General features: G+C 47.8%; 1 protein-coding gene across 1 annotated transcript in view; it reads right to left on the bottom strand.

Moving 5' to 3' along the window:
• The window catches only part of LOC146685277 (nucleolar protein 4-like), a 111,331-nt gene extending 89,751 nt beyond the window's left edge, over positions 1-21,580 (bottom strand). Inside the window, exons 1-2 of the mRNA XM_085444145.1 lie at positions 20,688-21,580; positions 439-591 (exon numbers count right to left, since the gene is read on the bottom strand). Of these exons, the coding sequence (XP_085300271.1) occupies positions 439-591; positions 20,688-21,047 (513 nt within the window). The 5' untranslated portion in view covers positions 21,048-21,580. The remainder of the gene's footprint in view (positions 1-438; positions 592-20,687) is intronic.
• Positions 21,581-25,025: the final 3,445 nt, after the last annotated feature.

The raw sequence follows: 25,025 nt of genomic DNA, 5'->3' as shown, positions 1-25,025 counted from the left end.
TTTGGACCAAAGAAGCTCTGACGAAGCTTTGAAATCAGAGATTTGACTCGTTTACAGCCAAAAACAAAAACCTCAGAGCTGCGGGTAAATTCTGCCATGTGTGGAAGTCGCTCATTTACGTCACTCAGAGTTTTCTGTTCGTCCCGATTGGCTCGTGAGCACGCTCTGAAGGAGGACGCCCACCGGGCCGCAGCGAGGCTGCTGGGTTAGCATCAGAAACTGAAAGCAGACGGTTGTTCTCTGCCCCGAGACGCTCAAAGAGGAATGAAGCCCAAAGAAGAGGAAGAGAGACGGAGAGAGAGGAGCTCGGGTTAAGCAACAGACAGCACGAGTTGTGAAAGAGAGAAATGGCGAGCAGGGCGGAGGTGGGAGGGTGGTGCGAGGCGGAAAGACCACAGAGAGCCACAGAGGACAGGAAGCGGGCGGCGGCGTGCTCACAGCTTTGTAGGTCTTCTTCTGGCCGGCGTGCTTCGGTGCTTTGCCGGGATCGCCGCTGATCTCCACATGCATGGCGTAGATGATGTCAAAGAAGTCCTCCACCACCGCCACGCGCTTCAGGAACGAGTCGACCGCCGAAACGCCGTCCGCACCCTGCAGGGAGACAGAGACAAACTCTCAGTTCATTCACACTTTTTGACCTTTGACCTAAAGCTTCACAGACGAGAGGAGACGTGGACGGAGGCAGACGCCTGCATCACGCCGCCATCAGCTCTGTGAGCGTTCACTAAACACCTGGTAAACATTCAAAAGGACAATAAAAAGAAATCAATAGGTTATCAATACGTTATAAATACATTATCAATATGTTAACACGACATGAACTCTGCTGAACGAAATGTTACAGATACCAAAGAAATCCATCACCATAAGAACAAACGTGACTCCTGAAGGGTCAGCTCTGAACTTCAGGAATAAAAACAAAAGACTGCTGAAGAAATCAATCAATCAATCAATCAATCAATCGATCGATCGATCAATAACCAGCTTTACAGACATGAAGGCAGGAGGTCTGCCAACCATTGAAATGATGAGAAAAATCCCTGAATTTATAACCAGTCCAAACATTGGAAAACTGTCCCAACGATGGGAGGGAACTTCCTGTTCGCCGACCTGCTGCAGGTTCAGTGTTTAAACATCTCACTTCCTGTGCTGGTTCATCGAGTGTAATTATTCCTGCGCTCTAATTACTGAGCCGCTGTGAACTCACAAAGATTTATTAACAAAGCCTCCCAACAGATACAGACTCCTCCCCCTCTCCTCCGCCTCACACCGAGGGCTGGGAATAACAGGGAGCCACGCGGAGCTCTCGATTTCCCACAAGGCCGTGGGAGTGTGAGGTGTGTGCCAGCAAAACAAAGAGGTGCTCTGAAGGGAGGTAAAGAGAGAAAGAGGTACACAACACAGAATAAATAATAATAATGGAGTGCATTTATACAGCGCTTTTCTAGGCACCCAAAGCGCTTCACAATGCCACTATTCATTCACTCTCACATTCACACACTGGTGGAGGCAGCTACAGTTGTAGCCACAGCTGCCCTGGGGCAGACTGGCAGAAGCGAGGCTGCCATATCGCACCATCGGCCCCTCTGACCATCACCAGTAGGCGGTAGGTGAAGAGTCTTGCCCAAGGACACAACGACCAGGACAGAGAGCCCGGGGTTCGAACCGGCGACCTTCCGGTTACAGATAAGCTTCCCAACCCCCTGAGCCACTGTGAACAATCCTTTTTTCCCACAGCACACAAACTCAGCACAGCGAGGACGCGTGAGCCGGGCTGGAGGTAAAGCCGGGTCACTGACAGCACGGCTGGATTTGTTTGTTCTGAACAATCTTCTAAAACACGGCGGTAAAAGCCACCGCTTCCTTTCAGAAATTTCACAGTAAAATAAAGATGACACAGAGCACAGCATAAGAGACTGAAACACTGCCCGGAAGACTTTCAAAATTAAAGCTGTGAATTTACCAGAACAAAAGGGGAAATTACTGAGACACAAAACTCAAATGTGGGAGGATTTAATTTACCTCTAAACTAAATTCTCTGAATCGTCGCAGCTTCCTGCTCCTCTCCCACTCTAACGAGACCGCGATCTCTAAACTGATCCTACATCTGGGACGGTTTGACCCCAGTGACCATGTGCTGCCATGTTTGCAAGTGATCCTGTATCATCAGGAAGAACAGGGGAAACCTTCCATACGTTACAGTGGCTGCAATTCAGCCGGCACAGCAGCAGGTGGCGCCCCCTATGGGACAGGGAGGACCACAGGGGCGCGCTGAGGCTGTTTTCCCGCCTTTAAGCAGACTTCTTTTGACTGGCTGCCACACAAACAGCTCGTAGCGCCTCCTGCAGGCCCCCGGCTGAAATGCAATGACATTAACAGGAAGTGAAACGGCTGCAGTGTTGGATACAGAGGCATTATTCTGAACTGTGGATCATGCTAAGCTGCTCTGGCAAACAGGAATACAGCATGGAGGTGGCCATGATCAGAACAGCTGCTTTAGTACATTTGTGAAAAGCTCCCAGTCTTCCTGGACCGTCACGCCTACCCAACAGGAAGGCGTGACGTGAAGTCTCCAACTTCCAGGAAGTCCAGCTGGAAGTTGGAGTGATTAGAAGTTCTCTGAGCTTCCTAAATGAGCTCGGAGGTGATAATCCTCTGTGGGTTATTTCGCTTAACGAGCTTTTGTGTGTGTGGGCGAACACATCGATCAGCGGAGCCTCGCTGTTAACACGCTGCACAGAAACAGGAAGTGGAGACCGTGAGCAACCTGAAACATCGAGGCCTGCCTGCAGGCACATTTCACCTCAGCGTCATGTGACCAAACCTGTTATGATGTATGTGAAACATCCAGCGTGGCGGTGACAGGTGTGTGTGTGTCGGAGGGTGGGGCCATTATTGTAAAGCAGCAACGTGAAGAGTCAATGAGCAAAAGCCTGTTGCTCCTCTCTCTCCTCACACACACACACACAATTAGGACACCATATCTTGACCCATTACCTCCCCCTTTCCTTCTAGGGGTGCAGGTAATAAGTGTTGCTATGGTAACCAGCTGCAGCTTATCACAGAGGAGACATTTCTAATGTGCACCCCCCCCACCTACCCCCAGTGCCATTACAACTGCAAAGAGGAAGAGGAGGAGGATTGGCTGGAAGAGAGGAGAACAGGAGAAAGTGGGACAGAGGCGAGGAGACAAAAGAAAAGAGGAAGGTGGAGGAAGGTGGAGGAAGTGATGGTGATGGTTGGAGCTGAGAATAAACTGTAATTACAGGAGGCTGATTGAAAGATGGAAGCCATGTTTAATATGAATGTTCATTCACACATTCCACTCATCAGCCAGTCCCATAGACTCCAATGAGTACAGTCCAGGTGTGTGTGTGTGTGTGTGTGTGTGTGTGTGTGTGTGTGGAGGTGAGAGAGAGCATGGGGACGCCTTAGAGCACCACACACACACACACACACACACACACACACACACACACACACTCTCTCATTGTAATATCTTAGTGAGGACATGTCATTGACAGAATTCTTTTCTTTGGCCAGTTTCCTGAAACATCAAAATGAATGCCTAACCTCACCATAACCTGACTGTAAGCCTGACATTAAAACCACATTTTGAGTCTCAAATACCTTCAAACTTGTGAGGACAGTTGGTCCCCACAAGTATAGGAACATATACTAGTGTGTACCTGTTTAGACACAACAATGTCTAAACAGGTACACACACACACACACACACACACACACACACACACACACACACACACACACACACACACACACACACACACACACACACACACACACTCCCTCTGCAGCTATATTGGGCTGTGTCCTCTCTGCGGGGTCTTCTCATTAAAACATTTGTTTCTTTGACCCACTTTTAGGCCTCTGCATGAACACTTTCCCCACCAGTTGATTTTCAGGTGTGAACTCACCTGCACAGTGTCCCCGTGAAACACACGTTTCATATTTGATGTTTGTGGCGTTGAGGCCCACGCAGCGGGCTCTGAAGCGTCCATATTAATGAGGCCCATGTTTACACACTCGTTCATTACCGCCAACACTCAGTGTGTTCTGAATGTGTGAGTGACACCAGTGCAACGCACACACACACAGTTATCTGCACCGTCCAGCTGTTTATGCTCAGAAGAGGATGAGAGTCCACTCTTTTCACAAAGCTGCAGATAAAAATAATAGAAATGTGTAAACACATTATAATGCACTGTGCAAAAGTCTTGAGCCCCATCATCTGTGGACCGAGTCTTTGTCTCCAGGGGCCGAGTCTTTGTCTCCAGGGGCCGAGTCTTTGTCTCTGCGAGCCGAGTCTTTGTCTCTGCGGGCCGAGTCTTTGTCTCTGTGAGCAGAGTCTTTGTCTCTGCAGACCGAGTCTTTGTCTCTGCGGGCCGAGTCTTTGTCTCTGCGGACCGAGTCTTTGTCTCCAGGGGCCGAGTCTTTGTCTCCGCGAGCCGAGTCTTTGTCTCTGCGGGCCGAGTCTTTGTCTCTGCAGACCGAGTCTTTGTCTCTGTGAGCAGAGTCTTTGTCTCTGCAGACCGAGTCTTTGTCTCTTATGGACCGAGTTTTTGTCTCTGTGAGCAGAGTCTTTGTCTCTGCAGACCGAGTCTTTGTCTCTTATGGACCGAGTTTTTGTCTCTGCGGACAGAGTCTTTGTCTCTGCAGACCGAGTCTTTGTCTCTGTGGACAGAGTCTTTGTCTCTTATGGACAGAGTCTTTGTCTCTGCGGACCGAGTCTTTGTCTCTTGTGGACAGAGTCTTTGTCTCTGTGGACAGAGTTTTTGTCTCTGTGGACAGAGTCTTTGTCTCTGTGGACAGAGTCTTTGTCTCTTATGGACAGAGTCTTTGTCTCTGCGGACCGAGTTTTTGTCTCTGTGGACAGAGTCTTTGTCTCTGTGGACAGAGTCTTTGTCTCTTATGGACCGAGTCTTTGTCTCTGTGGACCGAGTCTTTGTCTCTTATGGACCGAGTCTTTGTCTCTGCGGACCGAGTCTTTGTCTCTGCAGACCGAGTCTTTGTCTCTGCAGACCGAGTCTTTGTCTCTTATGGACAGAGTCTTTGTCTCTGCAGACCGAGTCTTTGTCTCTTATGGACCGAGTCTTTGTCTCTGCAGACCGAGTCTTTGTCTCTTATGGACCGAGTCTTTGTCTCTTATGGACCGAGTCTTTGGTGGTCCTGTGTAGAATTATTACAGCAACTGCTCCACCTCTTGCTCTTCTCTTCGTTTCCACGGCGCTGCCTGATCCCTCCATCCGAGCCTCCATCTCTCTGCTCTGACCTGCTGCACCTTCACCTCCACCCTCTTATTATCAGCAGCCTCGCTCTCTTGTTTCCCCTCTTTCTGTGCCTCAGCTCAGCTTGCCATCCCATTTCCAAACCAGCCTGTTGCTAGGATACACACAGTGTCCATTCAATGAAAACTGAATGCCCCCCTCCACACCATCACCACCACCCCTGCTCTTCAGCCTCCACCTCTGCCCGTCTTCATCAGCACACACACACACAGCCCTCAGGTTCCACGATGCAAAGCAGGAAGAAAAGATCCGCCTCCAACAAGAGCATCAGGAAGTGGAGCGGTGTTAATATTTAATAGACGCATCACATCAGGGACATTTTAAGCAACAACACGTGAGAAACAGTGTGAATGAAAGGAAACCGTCTGCCGCTCTGCAGTCCACGGAGACGTGGCGGTGCACCAGGCGAAGCGTCCACAGGACATTTAAAGGTTTCTGCCTCGAGGCGCTTCAGTATGAACCAGAACACCTGATACTCGCGTGATCAACACGTGAAGCTGCTACCTATTTAAAACCCCTCCCACCAGCTGCCACTGCCCAATCCTGACCCAGCAGCGCCTCACCCTGCCGTCTCTCCAAACCACAACCTAGCGGAATCCGAGCAGCTCGAAGAAGCAGACGACGTCTCAGTTCTACAAACAAGTGTATTTAAGCCCTCGCGAGGGAGGGAGGTGGTCACTGACCCACCGCTGATCATGCGAGTCGTCACGTGAGCCAAAGTGCGAACAAAGTGTGGGTCATCAGCACCAGAGCTTAACACAGAGGGTGAAAACACTGTGATAGACCTGATAAGTAAGGTGGGGATGGCCACTTTTAAGAGCTTTCTTTGCATGTGTGTGTTCCTTTTCGACTCTCCGCTATTTGTTTTTAGGACTGATGAAGCTTCTGGGATGATCTTCACAAACTTAGGGAAGTCAAGTTTCCTCCTTTTTCAAGCTCCTCAGACTATTGTGACTGTGAACCTACACAGATGTGGATCTGACAGAGTGTTTGTCCCTAAATGTGATCGTGTACCTTTGTTACTTAGCCAACAAGTGCGCCTGAAACAGAGACGCCAAGGTCCAAACAGGACTGTAAGAAGCTCCTCGCTAATAAAAGTGCAAACTAAGCTGCCACTGCTAATGAGGAGCAGAGTCTCTAACGTGAAGCGTTATGTTTGAATCAAAGCAGTGAGACACAGGCAGCACCTGACAAACAGCCATGTACGGCCTGATGAGAGCGCCACGCTTCCACGTGTGTGACCAGAGCGCCGACAGTCTGTGAGAAAGGTGTGAACACACCGGGCTCTGCACCGCGGGTTTAACGCAGGCTAAAAACAGCTCGGCTCATTCAAAGGAAAAACAAACGAAACTTTCATCAACTGCATCTGTCACGCTGCTCCTTAGCCAACAAACAGCGCTGCTGCTGTTTGTTGGCTAATTAACCTCCAACCTGGCAGCAAAAATAGAAGCTTCACCTGCTATCACAGAAACCTCGCCCACCACACTTCTTTTAGACTTCAAACTTCTGCTCAGCACAGCCTCTCGCCTGCTTCTGCTCACTTCACCGTTTCCCCAGAGTGGACAGAGCAACACGCTGATGAGGAAGACGGCCTCCGAAGCTCCACGGGATCAGATTTCACACACACACAAAAAAAGAAGAAGTGTTTCTGCTGTAATCCAAGAGATTTATTAGGTGCGTGCGTGTGAAATCTTCATAATGAGGCATAATCATCAGGACCTCTCAGTCCTGTTAGAGTCCAGACCCAAAACCTGCCAGGCAACCAAGAGCGCTGCTGCCCCAGTTCAATAAATGACCTTTCTGAGTATCACGGCGCTCTCAGAGTCACAAACCTGTTAAATAAGCATTACAGGTAGAAGAGGTTCAAACCTGTCTTTGACATTAATCTTCTATTTTGGATTCCATATCACTCAGCCAGATGCTGCTAATCAGTGCTCAGTAACATCCAATCAAAACCCTAGAATCTCACTGCACACCAAAATGAAGCTCCGCCTCCTCAGACGCTCTGTTAGTACAGTGACCTCACAGCCACCGTGATATTGGTCACATGATGTCATTAAAAATGCTCCAGAAGACTCCAACAGCACAAACACGGTCCAGAGGTCCAGCTCAGGTGAAGCTAGCAGCTACATCCACCTGTCAGTCAAAGAGGCCACGCCCCTAATAATGAAAATAGGTGAGTTATAGAAGCATTGTGCCCATGTATGATCCACAGAGACCAATCAGTTTGTGTATACATGTTTATTTTAACATGGGAGTCTATGGGACTCACTACCGCCCCTGCTGGACATCAGAGGAACTGCAGGTTGGATGTTCTGACGCAGGGGTCACCAACACGGTGCCCGCGGGCACCAGGTCGCCCACAAGGACCACATGAGTCGCCCGCGGGCCTGTTCTAAAAATAGCTCACCATAACAACTTACCAGTAAGCTGCATCTATTTTTATTTTTTCTTGCTATTTTTTTTAAATCACAATTGCATTGGTGTTAATTTGTTAGAGATAATATATAAAAAAAATGTTTATTATTAAATATTAGATCATGATCTAATATTTAGTGCTAGCTGGTCTCCACGGAAACAGTTGCCGTGAAGACCAGCAAAGGCAAAGGTGAGGAGATGAGGAAAACATGGCGGAAAAAAGGAAGAAAACATCATTTTCACAGTGAATGGGAGGAAGAGTTCTTTTTTACCACTGTGAAAGATTCATGTGTGTGTCTCATTTGCGGGGCGACTGTGGCAACGGCAAAGCGGCACAACGTGGAGAGACATTTCCCAACGCGTCACACAAGCTACCATGCTAACTACCCAAAGGGCAGCACACTGCGAGTTAAAGGCAGGTTTGAGCAAACAGCAGTCTTTTTTCACAAGACCGGTGAAAAACTCCCCAAAAGCAACCGAAGCCTCATTTAGAGCTACACATTTCATGACTAAGAAAAAGAAGGCATTTTTAGACGGGAGGTTTTCAAAGAAGCAATGATGATAATTCCAAAAGCTGTGCTTAACGACGAGAAGTATGGAAACGATGTAATCTCCACTCTCTCCGATGTCCAGCTGGGGGCAGCTACAATTGTTAGAAGAGTGTCGGCTATGTCCGGGAACTTGGCCGATCAGTTGGATCAGGATCTGGCAAAGTGCAGTTGCTTCTGCATCTGAGACTTTTGACCAAGTTGCAGAAAAGTACACTCAAGTCATAAACCGACTCGGTCGAGAGTTTGAGAACAGGTTTTGTGACCTTGATCAGCTTGAGCCATGTGTCTCATTTGTTTCCAATCCTTTCATGAATGTGGACACAACATGCATTGCTGAGCAACTAAGTTCAATGTTCAGCTTGGATGCTGGACAGGTGGAAATCGAAACTGGAACATTGCAAAATGACGTCCACCTCAAAGCCTGTCAGGGTGCACCAAACTTTTGGTGCCTTGTTGACACAGAAAAGTACAGTGGTGTGTGCACAGCAGCTGTGAAGGTTGCCAGCCTGTTTGGTTCAACCAATCAGCCTTTTCTGACATGAACTTCATCAAGAACAAGCACAGAACACGCCTCTCTGATGCACATCTGCAAGACTCACTCAGAGCTGCAGTGTCAAGTTATACCCCAGATTACAACACACTGGTGAACAGCATGCAATGCCAGGTTTCCCACTAACAGACAAAGAAAGCCATATTAGATGTTCTCAGTGGCAACATTACAGTGTCATGTCAAAGTTGAATTTAATTATTGAAAAACAAATGTGTTTGTTAAGTGTAACATGTGACAATTTGCTTTAAAATGCTGCAGATTTGGTGAAAAGTTCTGTAAAATTTGAAAGTTGATTTTTGTATGTTACATACATACAAAAATCATGTATGTAACAGTGCATGATTGTTAAAATTTGTTAGTGGTAAGTGAAAATGTTGTAGAAGTGATCACTTCAAAATGTAAATACTTGCAGAGATATATAGAAATAAAGCGTTGCATATTGATATTTATGTTTCCTACTTGCATTCTTTATAATTATGGTGAAAAATATTTAACATAATTAGTGTTTTTACATAGATGAATATCATTAATTATTAATGATAACACATAATTAAGTTAAATTGAGGAAATTTGTTATTTGAGAAGTGTGTGTCAAACTGGTAGCCCTTCACATTAATCGGTACCCAAGAAGTAGCTCTCACTTTCAAACAGGTTGGTGACCTCTGCTCTGACGCATCAACATGTTTTGATTCCACTTTGAGGACTTGCTGACATTTACAGTGCACAACAAAAAGGACCGCATGTTTCCTGTCAGCCATTTTTAAACATCATTGTTACGGTTCAACACAATGACGACGCCGTCAGATCAACACGAGAGGAGAGGATTACTGTGACGATGATGAGCCAGAGAACGGTGATGCAGACACGAGCACGCAACAACACACTGCTGCTCTGAGGAGCACTGAGCTAATTATCCAGCAGCGCTGGCAGCAGGGCAGGGAAGGGGCACAGAGGAGGAGGAAGGAGGTGAGGAGGAGGCGAGCATGGGGGGCAGGCATCTGTGGGGAGGCTGAAAATGGAAGAGAAAGCATACTGGAGAGAGGTATGGTTTTTTTAAAGGGGGAGGTGGGAAGATGTGATAATGAGAAGGCCGCTGTCCCACAAGAACACCTCCCTCCTCCTCCTCCTCCTCCTCCTCCTCTAAAGCAGGAAAACCTTCCAGAAAACAAAAGATTCTCCAACAGCTCCACCTGAACACGGAGGAGACATGAGTGCAAAGAAAAACCGATCCGTGGTTTAAACCAAAGCAGGAAGCATCGAAGCATCGAAGCATCGCGTTTCCTGCTAATAAACCCAGAACAATCCACTGTGCTGGGTTTGTTTCAGAACAGTTATAATCATGTTTAAGACAGTGTATATTCATCATATAACACTTTATAAAACAGCCGTGAACGAGGGCGTAACTCCCCTGTAATTAAACAGGATGTCAGGTGTTTGATTTGAAATGACACTTGAATTAGAATTCAGCAACATCAGACTGCTGTTGAACAAAGGAAGGATGATTAATCTGCCCTTTGTACATCTTTGTATCATGTTCACTACGCTGCTGTGCACGATCGACGTTGTGTTCTACATCCTCTGCAGGTCTATAATGCTCCGTAACCAGCCTGTGAATATAGTCACTTTGTAACGTCACAGAAATATGCTGAAGTTTAGAGGCTGTATTATAACGAGTTAGCAGAAAAGAATAAGATAATGTGCTGCAGTGCGTACGGTATTGTTCGGCATGGGCACGGCGTAACGAGCAGCTGGTTTGCCATCCCAACGTGTTTCTGGATCCATGAACAGGCCGACTTCCTTCACTGTGACAGCGTGGGAAGAGAGTCCCAGCCATCCATTGGTCGCTCCATCTTTAACTCGTGTCAACAACAGCAGAAGGCAGAGCACAAAGCAGAGTCGCCGGTGTCACAGTAAAAGCTTCAGAGAGATCAGGGTACATGTTTTAGATTAGATCCTCCTTTGCAGGATGGCAGCGCTTTAAACATTAGCATAAGAGGAGACGCAGCCCGGATTCGATGGGCCTCGAAGGCTGAAGGAAACCCAGACGACGGGATGACCCGGGCGCCGCCTGCACCTGACCCACCGCCACGGTTCATGAGCAAACACGGCAGAGGGAGAGCCCGACACCCACAAACACACCGCTCACACCTATCAGAGCGCTACACTCAGCCTTCACACATGAACAGGTGCTGCTGTGTAAGTGCAGACACGCACACGCACACACGCACACGCACGCACACACACACACACACACACACGCACACACGCACACACGCACACACGCACACACGCACACGCACGCACACACACACGCACACACGCACACGCACACACGCGCGCACACACACGCGCACACACACGCGCACACACACACGCACACACACACACGCACACACCAGTGACGTACTGAAGGTGGGTTAGAAGCATTAACCTGTTATTTCATGTGTTCATACACACAGTGTGCGACCATATTCTGCAGCAGCTGTGCCACACAGCACAAACACACAGTAAACAGTTACAGTTTGCAGGCCGTGCAGCTTCTCTCTGCTGATTTTAATCAGTTTCCAACTCTTCAGTGAATCGACCATGACAACGCTCTGATACTGGTGATGAAATGAGCGACACCAAGAGCATGATGGGAAAACCACCTGACACGTGAGCGGTCACACTGAGCTGCCGTCCTGCTCCGAGGCAGAATCATCTCCACAAGCATGACGGAGACCGTCGGGCCAAACACGATCGTATCATCATCGTTCAATCATTGCTTCCACACAAAGACCCACACGTGATTTTAGTTTGTCTGACACATGACCACACCTGCATCCTCCTCGTGCAGTAATGGGCTTGTAGCTTCGGCGTGATGACGCACAGCAGCTCCACCCGTCGGTTAACACAGACTCAAACCAGCTGCATTTGCAAAGACTGGAACTGCGTTTAGAAGCGCAGCCCTCCTCGTTCACCGTGTTCACACGAACACGTGCGAGCTGACTCAAAGCAGACTTTACTGCAGTTAGTCTGGGAGCCGTCCAACCAGCTCACTCGGTTCTTTGACTGACGGCTCACATTAATGACGCCTGGTGGCTGCTGTTAATATGGCCGCCTGCCTTTCAGGTGGTGGTGGTGGTGGTGGGTGGGGGGACAAGAGGGAGGAGAAGGTCAGCAGGAGGAGGAGGAATGGAGGTGGAAATTGAAGCCTTGCAGTCTAATTAAGACTGGTGTTAATTTCTTTTCACCATCGCCAAAGGAGACGTTCACCATAGCAACAGGAGAACAGGGAGGGGGAGGTGAGCCGAGCGTGCTCAGTGAAGGTAGCGGAGCGAGGATCCACGCGGAGGTTCTCAGCAGCTCTGCTCCTCTCTGAGGGAGCGCAGAACCTCAACGCTCGGACGCACACGGCAACGTCGCTCCTCCTGTGAAGACATCGCCCCGCTTCCAGGCCGAGCGCCTCCTCGCTCGATGGAGCCGTGGGCTTCCTGGCGCTCTGATCAGCTGTGTGCACACGCAGCACAATCTCAGTGTGAACGCTCGTCTCTGTCCACGGAGGACCGTCATCCTCCGCCCTCTCTCTGCTAGCCTTAGCCTGACCGCAGCTCTGCAGCTAACGACCACGATGCTCGTGGTTACCAGCTCTCGACTTCACGACCCTCCAAACGTTTCCATCCAGCCCCGCCCCGAGTTCTGTGTTTGTACTGATATATAAGGACTGATGTACGACGCTTCTAAGCATCACGTTACTCTGACCTTTGACCTCGCTCTTACATGTGCCTTTCTTTCACACATGAACCCAAAATGAGTATTAATGACTGAATCTAACGTTACTAACAGTGACGCAGGTTTCGTGTCATGTTTGAACAGAAGCTGCACTTTGCTCGGTTTACTGCAAACAAAGACGAAAGAAAACGCAACGACCGTAACAGCAGAGCGCCGCGCCGTGACGGCGAGCGGCTGCTTTGAGTTTGGCTGTGGGATCAGCTGAAGGCAGGAGGTGAGAGAACTGCATCGAATTCTTTCTTCAACGCTTAATTTCAGGCTCATTTTTCTCATATTAAACAAAGTGGAAGAAGAAAGTTTATTCTAGTTTTAATTGGTTGAAGGTGCACGGCAGGTGACCGCGCTCCTTATTTTAAACACAGCGAGCTGTATTTACCGAGAAATCTTTGAAGGCATGGCAACCAGCTAAATTCAGCCTCACCAATTAAGACTTTGAGCTCAATCTGTTGGAAGAAATCACGTTCTCTTTGTCTCACATCCAACCAATTAAAGTGTTTTAGTGTTTGGAAAGTTTGTTTCTTCTGCTTTATTTCACTTCAGGTGATAAAAGAAGAGACGCGCAGAGAGAACAAAGATATTTGTGTCTTTGTGTGTTTAAAGTCTTTCATCTCTGACGTACTGATTCATGCAAGCTTTGGTTCAGCTTCAATAAAATCAAGAAACACCTGATGCCATCGATTTAACGAGATTCATCTGGTTTCTCATTAAGCTGTGAGAACGAACGTGACCCTGAAGGTCAAAAACACACTAAATCCACTCATTTACATTCAATTCTTCCAAAGAGCCTAAAACGGATGTTTGTCTCCGTTTCCAGCAGAGCGCCTCCACCTGTACTCCAATCATGAGCCTGACAGCACACACACACGCACACACACACTTCTCGTCACAGCTTTAATGTGTGATGTTCCTCTGATGTTTCCTAACTCGGCGTGACTCATCAGCACAGGGACCCGTTCGAGACCAGTGATGTAAGCTCGCCGGACTCCGGCTGCTTCTCTGATTTATGGAAAACTTTTAAACAAGAACAGCAGGTCAGAGGCTGAGCGCCGTTTTCCCACCGTGAGCTCTTCATCTGTTCACAGAGTCGCCGCTTAAGCGTTCGTGCTCGAAACAGGCCGACGTCTGCTGCTCCAGCTGGAGACAGCCGACAGAGGGGGAAGTAGTCATCGCATGGGCCTGACACCAGAGCAAAGATAGCAGCTATCATTAGTCTACAAACCTCTCAGTGTTTCCTGGGGCCTCCGAGTGCTTCAGTACCACACAAACAGAGTTTACTGTGACCAGCAGCAAAAACACAAACAAACTTCACTTTTTTTACATTATTACCCCCCAGCCAACCAACCAACGCCACCGTGGCCGGCTCATGGCATAGAGAAGTCGTCCCGCAGGTGCTCAGAAAACAGCCTGAAGCTGAACGTTGTTCAGATCTCCACACAGTGCAGCCAGGACAGCCCGACAACATCCAGAGCCTTCACCACGCCCCAGCGATGGGCGAGTCGCCCCCCTCGTCCCCAGACTCTGCTTCCATTACAGGAAGTGTGGAAGTGAAATCTGATGACTGCATTCTCCATCGTGGAAACAAAGCCTGAAGTCACAGTGCTGATTATACTCACACGTGTATGCAGTCAGTGTGTTACCTCAATCAGACTCCTGCGTGATCCTCAGGGTGACTGTGTCCAACCAAAGACCCCAGCTGGGATAATCAAGCTCAAACTTCTCTGTTCAGCTCATTGAAACTTTTTTTCCTGCCAGCAGAAGCTGAAAGCTCAGAGTTTCAGCAGGGTGATAAAAACAGCTACTGTAGTGCTGGTCCTGCTCTGGAGACCCTCTGTGAGCTCGAGGGTCAGAACCTGCAGGTCCATGAGCCGTTACAGCGAGCAGGACCAGGATCGCCAGCCGAGGCTTCCGTGTCGCCATCACACCCCGTCAGCCTTTCACAGCTGGGGGGTAAAACCCGAGTAACAGAGGAGGAGGAAGAGGAAAGCAGGCGGAGGACCGACACATCGTGACATGGATCAGTTATGATGTGAAGCATTTCCGGGAGTATTCGTCCATCTGAGGCTCAGACTTTGCTGTGACAGGAAGCGCGTTTCCAAACGCCGTCGCAGCTGTCAGCAATAATTCGCTGCAACGTGAGAGCAGCAGCTGTGCTACAGTCAGTGTTTGACTCATTCACCTGTGTGTGACTCTGCACGCACACACACCACCTGTGAGTCGGTGTGTGAGATCAGCTCGGGTCATTCCCCGCTCAGCGTGACGCCGTCAGACAGGAAGCTGCTCATTCGAGGTGGCGGTGAGATCCTGTTTAGTGTTTGTCAGCTGGCTCAGCAGGTAGCAGACGACACAGAAACAGACGGTCAGCGCGAGGACAACACAAACAGAAACAAATATCACAGAGCGATCAGAGCAACAGCGGGACGCCGCTACTGGGCGTGAGCAAGGAGAGCAAAGCCTGTATATGAACGATGAACACAGCCTCACCGGCAGAGTCGTGGTCGTTACCATCGTATTCATTTGACACCCTGACCACGATAAAGTCACCTAAATCATCTTCATTCATCATTCTGAGGCTGAAGGTCAGCAGGTCGTCTTCACTATGATAATGTTAAAGAGGCGGACGGCGTGACATCAGTGACGCCAACTCCTCAGGAAGAAAAACTGCTATTGGCTGTCCCAAAAGTCGTTAGAAGTCACTAAATGACGTCAAAAAGTAACAGTACGAGAAGAACTGACCGTGTTACAGTCAGGACGGGAGCAGCGGCTTCGTGTAGGTGTGAACATCTCCTGCTCTGACAGCAGCTGGGGGCGACTGCTGCGTGAGGACGATCCGCCAAATATCAGCATACAGCACATTTCTTACAGCCGTACAGCAGGTGCCTGAGGTCATGTGATCAGAGCCTGCTTGGCGTGCAACACACGAGGCTGAAACCTAAAGGAGACTGAGCTTCTCCACGGGGTCTGTGGACCTAGGGCTGCTCGATTATGGCAAAAATGATAATCACGATTATTTTCACTGAAATTGAGATCTCGATTATTTGACGATATTTATTTAACCCTTTAAGACCTACCATAGAACCAAGTCCGCCAGAGCTTATATTATATGTTTACATGCTGTAGTGCCATTTGTGGGAGCATTTCAAGTTGCTACACATCAATACAACTGTTATAGCCCATATTTTAATAATATGTATGCATTAAGTCCATAGTAACTACATTAATTACAAAAAAGTGCAATAAACTACAAAAAAAATTGAAAATCGTTTTTGTTTTTTTACATATATTTCTACTTGGAGAAATTTAAGAGGCTTATCCCTCAAAACTTTAAATACAAAAAAGTTGCAAAAAATAGTTTACAACAACAGGAAATTTATTTTGAGTGTCTTCATAGTTTTATTTTGGAGATACAGCAATTTTTATACACTGCAGGAAAAACAAAAAACAATCCTATGATGCAAATTTGCAAAGAAAGCAGCAGGTGCATCAAAATAAACTATTTCCAGCAGTGCAATTTGAGTTCTAAGCATCACAGAAACTATTCAGAAAAGTATAGAGTCAAACATGACTTATAAAAACACCAGTAAAGGCTTTTAAGGCCTACAAGTAAAAAACTACATTTCCCGCGTAAATGACATCACTTCCGGTTTTGGACAGGAAATGGCGGACATGCGATAGGTCGCGTTGACGTAGTCACTACATGGTCAAATTTAAAAGGGACATAAATACTAATTGTACTTTCTGTGGGGATCATCCAGAAACTGTGACACATCTTTTTTGGTACTGTTCTTCTACACAGAGATTCTGGAAGAATTTAGCAGCTTTGTTATTGTCCATATTTTAAGGGAGTTTTCTTCTGTTTCTTTAAGTTCCCCAAGAAGCATGAGAAATGTTTTTTTATGATAAATTTCTTAATACTTTTAGCTAAATTTTTTATCCATAAATGTAAGTTTACTAACAAAACACCATATTTCTGTCATTATTTTAAGGATGTGCAAATGTACATACAATCAATATCAGACGCCACCAACAGAAAGCCTCTCACAACAATATATGTATGTGAATTTTTGCGTGTATTCTTATAATTGTTACCTTTTTCTTTTACCCCTGGCTTTGTGTGTTCATGTTCTGTTGTTTTGTATACTTCATCTGTTCGTATGTTGTATACTCATTGTTTGTTAAATAAAGTTTAAAAAAAAAAAGTTCGCGTTGACGTCTTTTTCAATGTGGGAAGTGTTACGATCAGCTGATCGGATCGGCAAAGCGTGTTTCTGGAATGTTACGTTTTTGTTCCTGCAAGTGCTTTTTATGCAGTTTTTGCAAAGCTTTATGTGGAAGGAAACCGTGACCGAGGACAAGTTGATGGCATAAGATGTAAGTACAACTCCTCCGGTTTCATATGCAAAACAAATTATTGCGCTAGCTTACACGGTTCCGGTTCTACAGGGATTTAAAGGGTTAACAATAACAATGTGTTGAATAATGACTTTAAAAAATAATATAAAATAGTGCAAATACTGATAACAGTGCAAATGTTTGCAATATAAGAAATCAATGAAAAATGTAAACATCTGTGTTTAGTGAGCTTTGCAGTGTTGCTCTGTGGTGCAGCTACGACACTGTAGCAAAGTTTACACACTGTGTCTACTTGATCCACGTCTGACTGAACCCATAATGTTTCCACACCACTGAAGGTTTTTTTACCTCCCTTTTCAACCAACAGCAGTCACTCTCCTCTCCAAATAACTTCTGCTCAGCTTTCCGAGCTTCCCTCGGGTCCTCTTAATTGTTGTGACGCGTGTTCGAAATGCAGAGAGGTGCGCTCGATTTGCCACACGGAGCAGCGCAAGAGTAAAGCACGAGGGAGGGGCTACTAATCGGCTCAGTCATTTTTAATGATCGTTGAAAGCCCAGATCGTAATCGAGATTAAAATTCGATTAATTGAGCAGCCCTTTGTGGACCTGTGGTCTTTCTGTTTGTAGCAGGAGGTTAGCTAACTGGTTTCCAATAACACGTCACGTTGTGACTGATCTCCAAAAACACTAAACCAGCTCCAACTGTGGACGCAAACGAGGGTGGAAAACTGAACAGCAGCAACGTTTGGAGGGTCAAACATGTGGATAGATGTGATTTCTAATTACCCATCCTGTCTTCCTTCTCTCACCCCAAGCTATCACAGCAGATGGCCCCGCCCCTCCCTGAGCCTGGTTCTGCCGGAGGTTTCTTCCTGTTAAAAGGGAGTTTTTCCTTCCCACTGTCGCCAAAGTGCTCATAAGGGGTCATATGATTGTTGGGTATTTCTCTGCATGTATTACTGTAGGATCTACAACTGCCTGTTGTTGTGATTTATAAATAAAACTGAGTTAAATTATTTGACAGAATTTTTCATCCGTCCGGTCTCACATGTACTGAGATAAACACACAAGATACGATTTTCCATTTTAAGAAGGCAAGAAGTTGGAGGGGTTGTTGGTGGACTTAGTTATCCACTCACACCAGAGACACACACTGAGTTTAGCATCACGTTAATTAAACTTTGAGATATCGACCCGGTCAGGGCTAACAATGAGCAAAGCCCCAAACAGGAAAGCTTCCCGGGTGGAGGTCTCTGACAGTTCCCCTCCTCGTCTTGTGTCACTGGTGGTAGCACCATACCTGGCCCCTGCAGAGGTTCCACAGGTAATCCAGCTCCTCCTGGATCAGTAAGGTTTGCTGTGTCTACTGTTTTACTTTAGTCCATGACTCGCTTACCTTCAGGGTCATACGTCACATGAAGACCAAAATAGTTCCAAAGGCCAGATCTGAATGAGGGTGGGGGAGGTTCAGTTTGCCATGTTGCAACGGGCTTAGCTTCTGTCTCGCTAGCTTGCGCTGCGCTCAGTGGATCTGCGTTTGACTACTCCGCCTAGGCTGCACTGTCGAGCGCAGATTCACTGAGCGCTCAACACAGACAGCATCGTCAGAAGGAAAGTTGATAAAATAAATTACAAATGTTGTATTGTTCGATACATATGCGTACCGAACCGAAAGCACTGTATCGAACGGTTCAATATCGATACGAGTATCGTTGCACTCCTACTTTTTACAGATGACAGCAGGTTCACCTGAGCACATGTGTGCTCTGGGGAGGCATACCCATGGAGGGACGCTCAGACCTGTACAGGCTAGGCACCAGCACCCTGACTGGCCTCAGGCATCAGGATGAAATGCTTGGAGGTTGTCACACCGCGACAGGTTCCTCCTGCTGCACGACGATGCCCACGAACAGAGCTGACACTGCAGTAACATCAATGATGCCACAGCGTCACAAAGTGTGAAAAATAAATCGAAATCAAGTTTGGAATGAAAACTTTACTATGTCGCTAAAGAGTTTCTATTGAATATCAATAAATTATTATTAGATAAACTGTGCTTTTACTCCTGGATGATCCCAAAAAATACATCTGATATCAGCCCAGAGTCACTGACACATCAGAAGATCCACGGCGACGTTGTAGCATCGGGACAAAGAGCGGGAACGATGAGGGCGGAGCGTCAGGAGGGAGACCTTCCACAGTCTTCCACAGATAGTCGTTATATCAGGCTGCCCGTGGTTTCAGTGAGGATTGATCTGTGCATCACTGTAGGGTCTACCTTACAATATAAGGCGACGGTTGTTGTGATTGAATTGAAGTGCTTACTGTTACTCCACGTGACAAACAAAGATCTATTCAGGCTTTTGTGGATTAAACCCACTTAAATAAAATACAGATTACATATTTTCCATCACGTTCCCGGAGAAAGCCCAAAGCTCGCTGGTGGGCACCGGGATGTTTTATATGCAGCATGTGTTTTTTAAAAACCACGAAACGTCATAAACGTGTGAAGACGAGCTCATTAATCTTCCCACAGGATGTCCACGTGGGTGCAACGCTTGACTTCAGGGTTTGATTTTCAGCGTCAGTGACTGAGAGAGCTGCAGCTGAGCGGACGTGCCCGTTATCCACCTCACCTGAGCTTAGACCGAGCCGCCGCTCAGAAAAACATGGACTGTGTTAAATTAGCAGGTGATGGCAGGGAGGTTCAGGGCTTTAAATGAACCCTTCTCTCCTGCAGTGTCTTCTCAATCGTGAACTTTGAATTATTGTGGAAATTAGCTCAACAAAAAGAAAAACTTGAGAAGATATCCATGGATTTGAAATCTTATTTATGTTTCAAACAGTCGAAAACGTCATAAAACGACCCGTCAGTCAGTTATGTTTGTTACAGTCGATGCAGCGACTGTTTGTAGCTTTGTTAAAGTGTCAGAATCATTTTAACCTGTCAGTAAAAGCTTCCACATGTTCAGAGTTCAGGAGTGGAATCATTATGGGGTGTAATGTAAACACTAGCAGTGAAACAGGTTTAGAAAATGATCCAGTTCAAAGGTAGCAGACGTTTCCACTCCACGGCTCTGTGCACCTGCTCAGGTGTTTGTTGTGAAGAGAAGTGATTATATTATATTACAGCGTTTTAGCCTATTTCAGCTTCATTAGGCACACGCACACGCACACACACACACACACAGAAAAGGCCTCAATCATCTGAACATCCAATCAGGAGACTAATGAGATTAATCTGACTAATGAACGCCTCGCAGGCATGTTCACCAGCATCAGCATAATCATCAGTGTGACGTCCAGATAAATTCAAACTTTTCACATTTAGAGCACAAATCAGGTTTAAAGACAAACATTTACACTGTGAACAGGAAACGTGAGGTTTGTATGTGGACATAAAAAGATGCGCAGGATTCATTATAAAGAGAAATCACAAACAGCATCGTGTGCTGGCGTGACTGCTGTGTGCACCTCCTCAAACATCATCATCATCACCTCCTCTCACCTTTACTATTGTGTTTTTTTAATAAAAACACATCTACCCCTGAATATGTCCTGTATAGATAAAGTTTCGGTAGTTTGAATAGTTCTGCTGGTTTTACTTTGAAACGGAGCTCAGGTGGAACAGGTGGCACTGAGCCAGGTGAAGTGCAGCTTCACTCTCACTTCCTGATTCACTCACACACACACACACACACACACACAGCTGTGGGAGAAAGAGGAACCGTCACTAACCGTCGCCGCCTTGATGGGCACGTAGAGCACCGGGCCGCCCGCGGAGCCGCCCTTGGCGTCGGGCAGCGTCCTGACCTGGAAGCCTTTGGATTTGACCCAGAACTTGAACTTGGCGTTGATGTGATTTCCGCTCTTCTCGTGCAGGAACAGCGCGTGGCTGTTCTCCTCGTCCCCCTGCAGCAGCGTCTGCAGGATCTTGTTGTACTTGCGGCGGGTCACGGTCTTCGTCTTACCGGAGTCTCCGTACGTGCGCAGGCACCAGTCCTGGAACTCCTCCGCGGGAGCCCCGGGGGCCCGGGCCCGCTGTAGGGCGGGGGCCGTCACCGTGTCCCCCGCGCTCCCGGCTGTCCTGGTTGCCATGATAACCGGTTGGGACGGGAGGGAGAGCCGCTCCGCTCTGCCGTGCGCGAATCCGCTCACCGTCCGGGTCTGATGGATCCACCGGACACGCGGCGGCTCCCTGCCTCTGCGCCGGGGGGAGAAACGAGTCCGGACCCAATGAGATCAAACACTGCCGACACTGGGCAGCTGACAACGGGCAGAGCCGCTAACCGTGTCCGACAGGAGAGCACGCCTCCTCCGTTTTTAAAGTGTCGTCTGAAAAAAAGCCTCCCCTCTCCCTCTCCTGCTCCTCCTCCTCCTATGTTGCTGCAGAAAGACGAGTGAGCGCCTCTGGGATGTCCAGGAGAGGAGACGGAGCTCCTGCTCCGGTGTGGGGGGGCGGGGGTGACCCGCGCGCTCCTCAGACACACCTGTTACAGCGCGGAGCAGTCGGTCACCTCCTCCTGCTCCTCCTGCTGTGAGCTCCGCTGTCGGTCAGGAGGCTGCGAGCTTTCGGCTGTTCATCACCGTCGATGTGGACCTCCTCCTGCGGGCTGATGGAGCTGACCGGACACCTGTTTGATTCCTGCTTCTCCTCTGCTCCTCCAACACAGCCAGCCCTCCACCCAGCGGCTGCAGAGCGGAGGGGCGCGTGGGGCCGTCCTGGTGCGCGGAAAGCAGGAAGCGTCAAATATGAGCAAATCAGTACTTCCTGCCCACCAGAGCAGCGGCAGACAGGTGAACGCGACGTGACGTCATTAAAAGCTTCACCAGTTCACGTCTCTTAAAAGAAATCCGCCGTGAGTTTCACGGCGTGCACGAGTCACGTGACCCAAAGAAAACACACTGCACTTTAGGTGAAGACTAAAACCTTTATTCACAGTTAGTGTGCGTGTGAGCTCGTCTACGACACACACACACACACACACAGCAGTAACCTGCTAATCTGAACGCTGCTGTATGAACCACTATAGTAGATCAAACAGACTGTAAATAAAAGATGGAAACCACCACTATGACATCACCCATCGCTCACGTCCAAATAAAATCCGTCAGCCTGAGTCTGCTGTTTCAGGGTTTTATGTTTTAGACTTTGAGTCTTTTATATTTACTTTTCTCACCTTCGTGTATTTCCTGTGTTGTTATCTCACTTCCAGGTGTTTGTACTCTCAGCAGGGCTCTAGAGTGCAGCCAATCTAGTCGCAAATCCGACCACATTTTTCAGTGGTGCAACTAAAAAAAATCCTTGGTCCAACTGCTCCAGTAACAAAAAAGGTCTCTGCAACTCTGAAAGTCTCCGTGTGGTCAACAACTGACACACATCATGCCCTCATCGTGTGTCCCAATCAGAGATAGTCAGGGGTGGGACCTCTGTGATTGGCCGTGGTCCTTTGTGTGTATTTGAAAGTGCAGGCGGATAGAGGTGAGCAGCTTGAACAAAGTGATATCGATTCATTAAATCCTGAATATTTTAAATATAAATGAATTTTGCCAGCATCTCAGGTTAAAGCTCTCAAAACTATTTCAACAACCACCAAACAGTAAATGAGAGCAGGTAACGGACCCCACACAAAAACGCAGAGCGGACCGTCGCGTCAGAATCAGCGTTCTCTTTCTCGGCTTTCTCACCCGACGGCCCGCACACGGACACGCCGTCGGGGCTGAAAGCCGACAGCTCGCTGACTCTGATGCGTCAGCGGGGCCGCGCTTTGCGTTTACGTCTTTTTTGCGCTCGATTCTGAGCTGCAGGTTTTATTTCTCTCCACCCAAAATTCATTGAACCAGCAGCAAAAGAAGATCCAAACTACGCTTCACGTTTGATAAACGTCATCATGAATTCACTCTGATAAAATCACACTGGAGTTCGACACCTGTGGATTATAGAAATCAGTGATGATGCCCAGCCCGGGTGAGCAGCCTAGTGGATGTAGCTGTGGGTAATGAGAAAAGAACGATTGATGACTTTTTCTTGGCCTGATCTGTCTGACGTTCACAGCCAGCTCTGACACGGAGCCATCAGCCTCTGAGTGCTGAAAAAGCAGCAGTGTATCCAGAAACACTTTATATGCTGCGATAAATGCCCACGTGTCCCCTCCGCCCGCTGCCTTTCAGCAGCAAGCAGGTCGTCAGAGGAGCCGATGTGATGATTACGTTTAACATCGTCTACAGTATTACCAAAGAGAGCCAACGCACTTTGAGCACAAGCAGTTTTCAGTAACTTCTCTTTCTTGTAACTGAGCTCCAAATAAAGAACTTTGTGTTGACAGATTGTTAGTTAATCATTTACAAATCAATAGTGTCTGTGTGGACGGCAACTTTCCCCCCAAAATTGCGCCTCACTTTTGTGCTGGTGCACCTTTTTTTCTTAGGTGCACCGGTGCAACCATGGAATAACGTTAGTCTAGAGCCCTGCTTAGTGATGTCATCGGGTATCTGTCGTTATAGAGCTCCGCCTTCCTTATCTTCCAGGTCTCAGTCTGTGACGTTCGCCTGTTTAGTTATTTCCTGTTTTATTGTGGTAACCTCGCTGTTTGTTTAGCCTCACCTGTGCGTCTCACCTGTGTCCTCTGCTGTCGTTACCTGCCGTGTCTGTGTGTTCAGGCTGCTCTGGTTTGTACTCGTGTTTTCAGTGTTCAGTAACACTGAGTCTAAAGCTCAGGCTGCTCTGAACGCTCAGTTTCACAGTTTTTGATGATGATGTCACAGAGGGGGCGTGTACTCACTGCTGTTCAAACCTTCTGTTTGTGGGGGGCAGCCAATCAGAACAGAGAACACCAAGTTTCTGACAGAGGAAGAACTGAGGCGTGAGATGACGAAGCCTCAGTTCAGGCTTGTCTAAGCATAAAGACACGGAGATGGTAAAACCACAATGGGACCTCTCTTCATTTAAGCCTTGCTACCACAGAAGAAGACATCGCAGCGCCACGAAACGCCTCCGTCTTCCCTTCTTCAGGCCAAACTGCTGGTTTCTCCTCTCAGGTGGTCTGAGGCCGGCGTTATTTCCTGCTCAGGAACGCCATCGAGCACAGCTGACGATGAAACCAGCAACAAACGGCGTGCTGCTGCTTTCATAGGAAAGTGTGACGGGTTCGTTTTCCTCACGTTCACAAAGAAATCTTCCTGCAAACGGACCCAAAACATCAGCTCAAAGCAACGCCGCTGCTCACCTCTGCATGAAATCCTACATTTATCCCTCTTACAGGCCTTACTCCCTTTAACCTCTAACGTACACGTTAGCACGAGGCACCTCGCTACCTTCCAACAGACTGCGTGCCCCCGTGATGAGAGTGACGCCTCCCCGCTGTTGTGCACCCGTCTGGGCTGAAGACGCGAGCACACCGCATGTCGGTCTTTAGCACCATTTCAGTGAGTAGGAGCTCAGCGATTGTCAGATGCACAGAGACGGAGACGCAGCAGCTCTCCCTGAAAAAGCTTCATCACAGCTTTGTCTCCTGCTGCTCCGCACCTGCAGAGGTGACGGACAAGATACGATTGTAAGAATTAATAATATAGAATAGTGAGTTTTTAAAAATACAAACACAAAAATGAATCTGTTTGGTAAAATAAAAGTCTGGAAAAATAAAGTGTCAGAGCAGAAATAAGGACTTTATTTTGAAAGATGTCGGTATAAAAGCCTGTTTTTCTACAAACAGCTGGTGTTCAGTCCAAACTCGGCCGTTATGTTTGCGTCTCTGTGTTTTGTGGAGGCCCCCGAGTTTCCCCGTAGGAATCAGAGAGAAAAGGAGGAACTCGAGCGGAGGATGAAAATAGCCTTCCACCACGGGAAGTGAAAGTGTGTTTCAAAACACGCCAGTTTGTCCTCCTCCTGTCCGGGAGGCCAAGGCAGGCGGTGGAAGCCAACCGTTGTCTGAGGCGTCGTCGGTGAAATGCGTGAGGAGCTGATCATATGACACAAGCCAAAAGTCACAGATGCAACCCTGCAGCATCCGTCAGCAGCAGAGAGCTTCTCGAGTCATCGCAGCTGACGGAGCTAAATCTGTGGAAACCATCACAAAT

This window comes from Copadichromis virginalis, linkage group LG20 (assembly GCF_057382275.1).
Source record: "Copadichromis virginalis isolate Kocher_CV1m ecotype Utaka linkage group LG20, C_Virginalis_male_GT1.1, whole genome shotgun sequence".
NCBI classification, from domain to species: domain Eukaryota; kingdom Metazoa; phylum Chordata; class Actinopteri; order Cichliformes; family Cichlidae; genus Copadichromis; species Copadichromis virginalis.
Note: the sequence above shows the minus strand (reverse complement) of the source record. Positions and strands in the feature narration are given on the sequence as shown.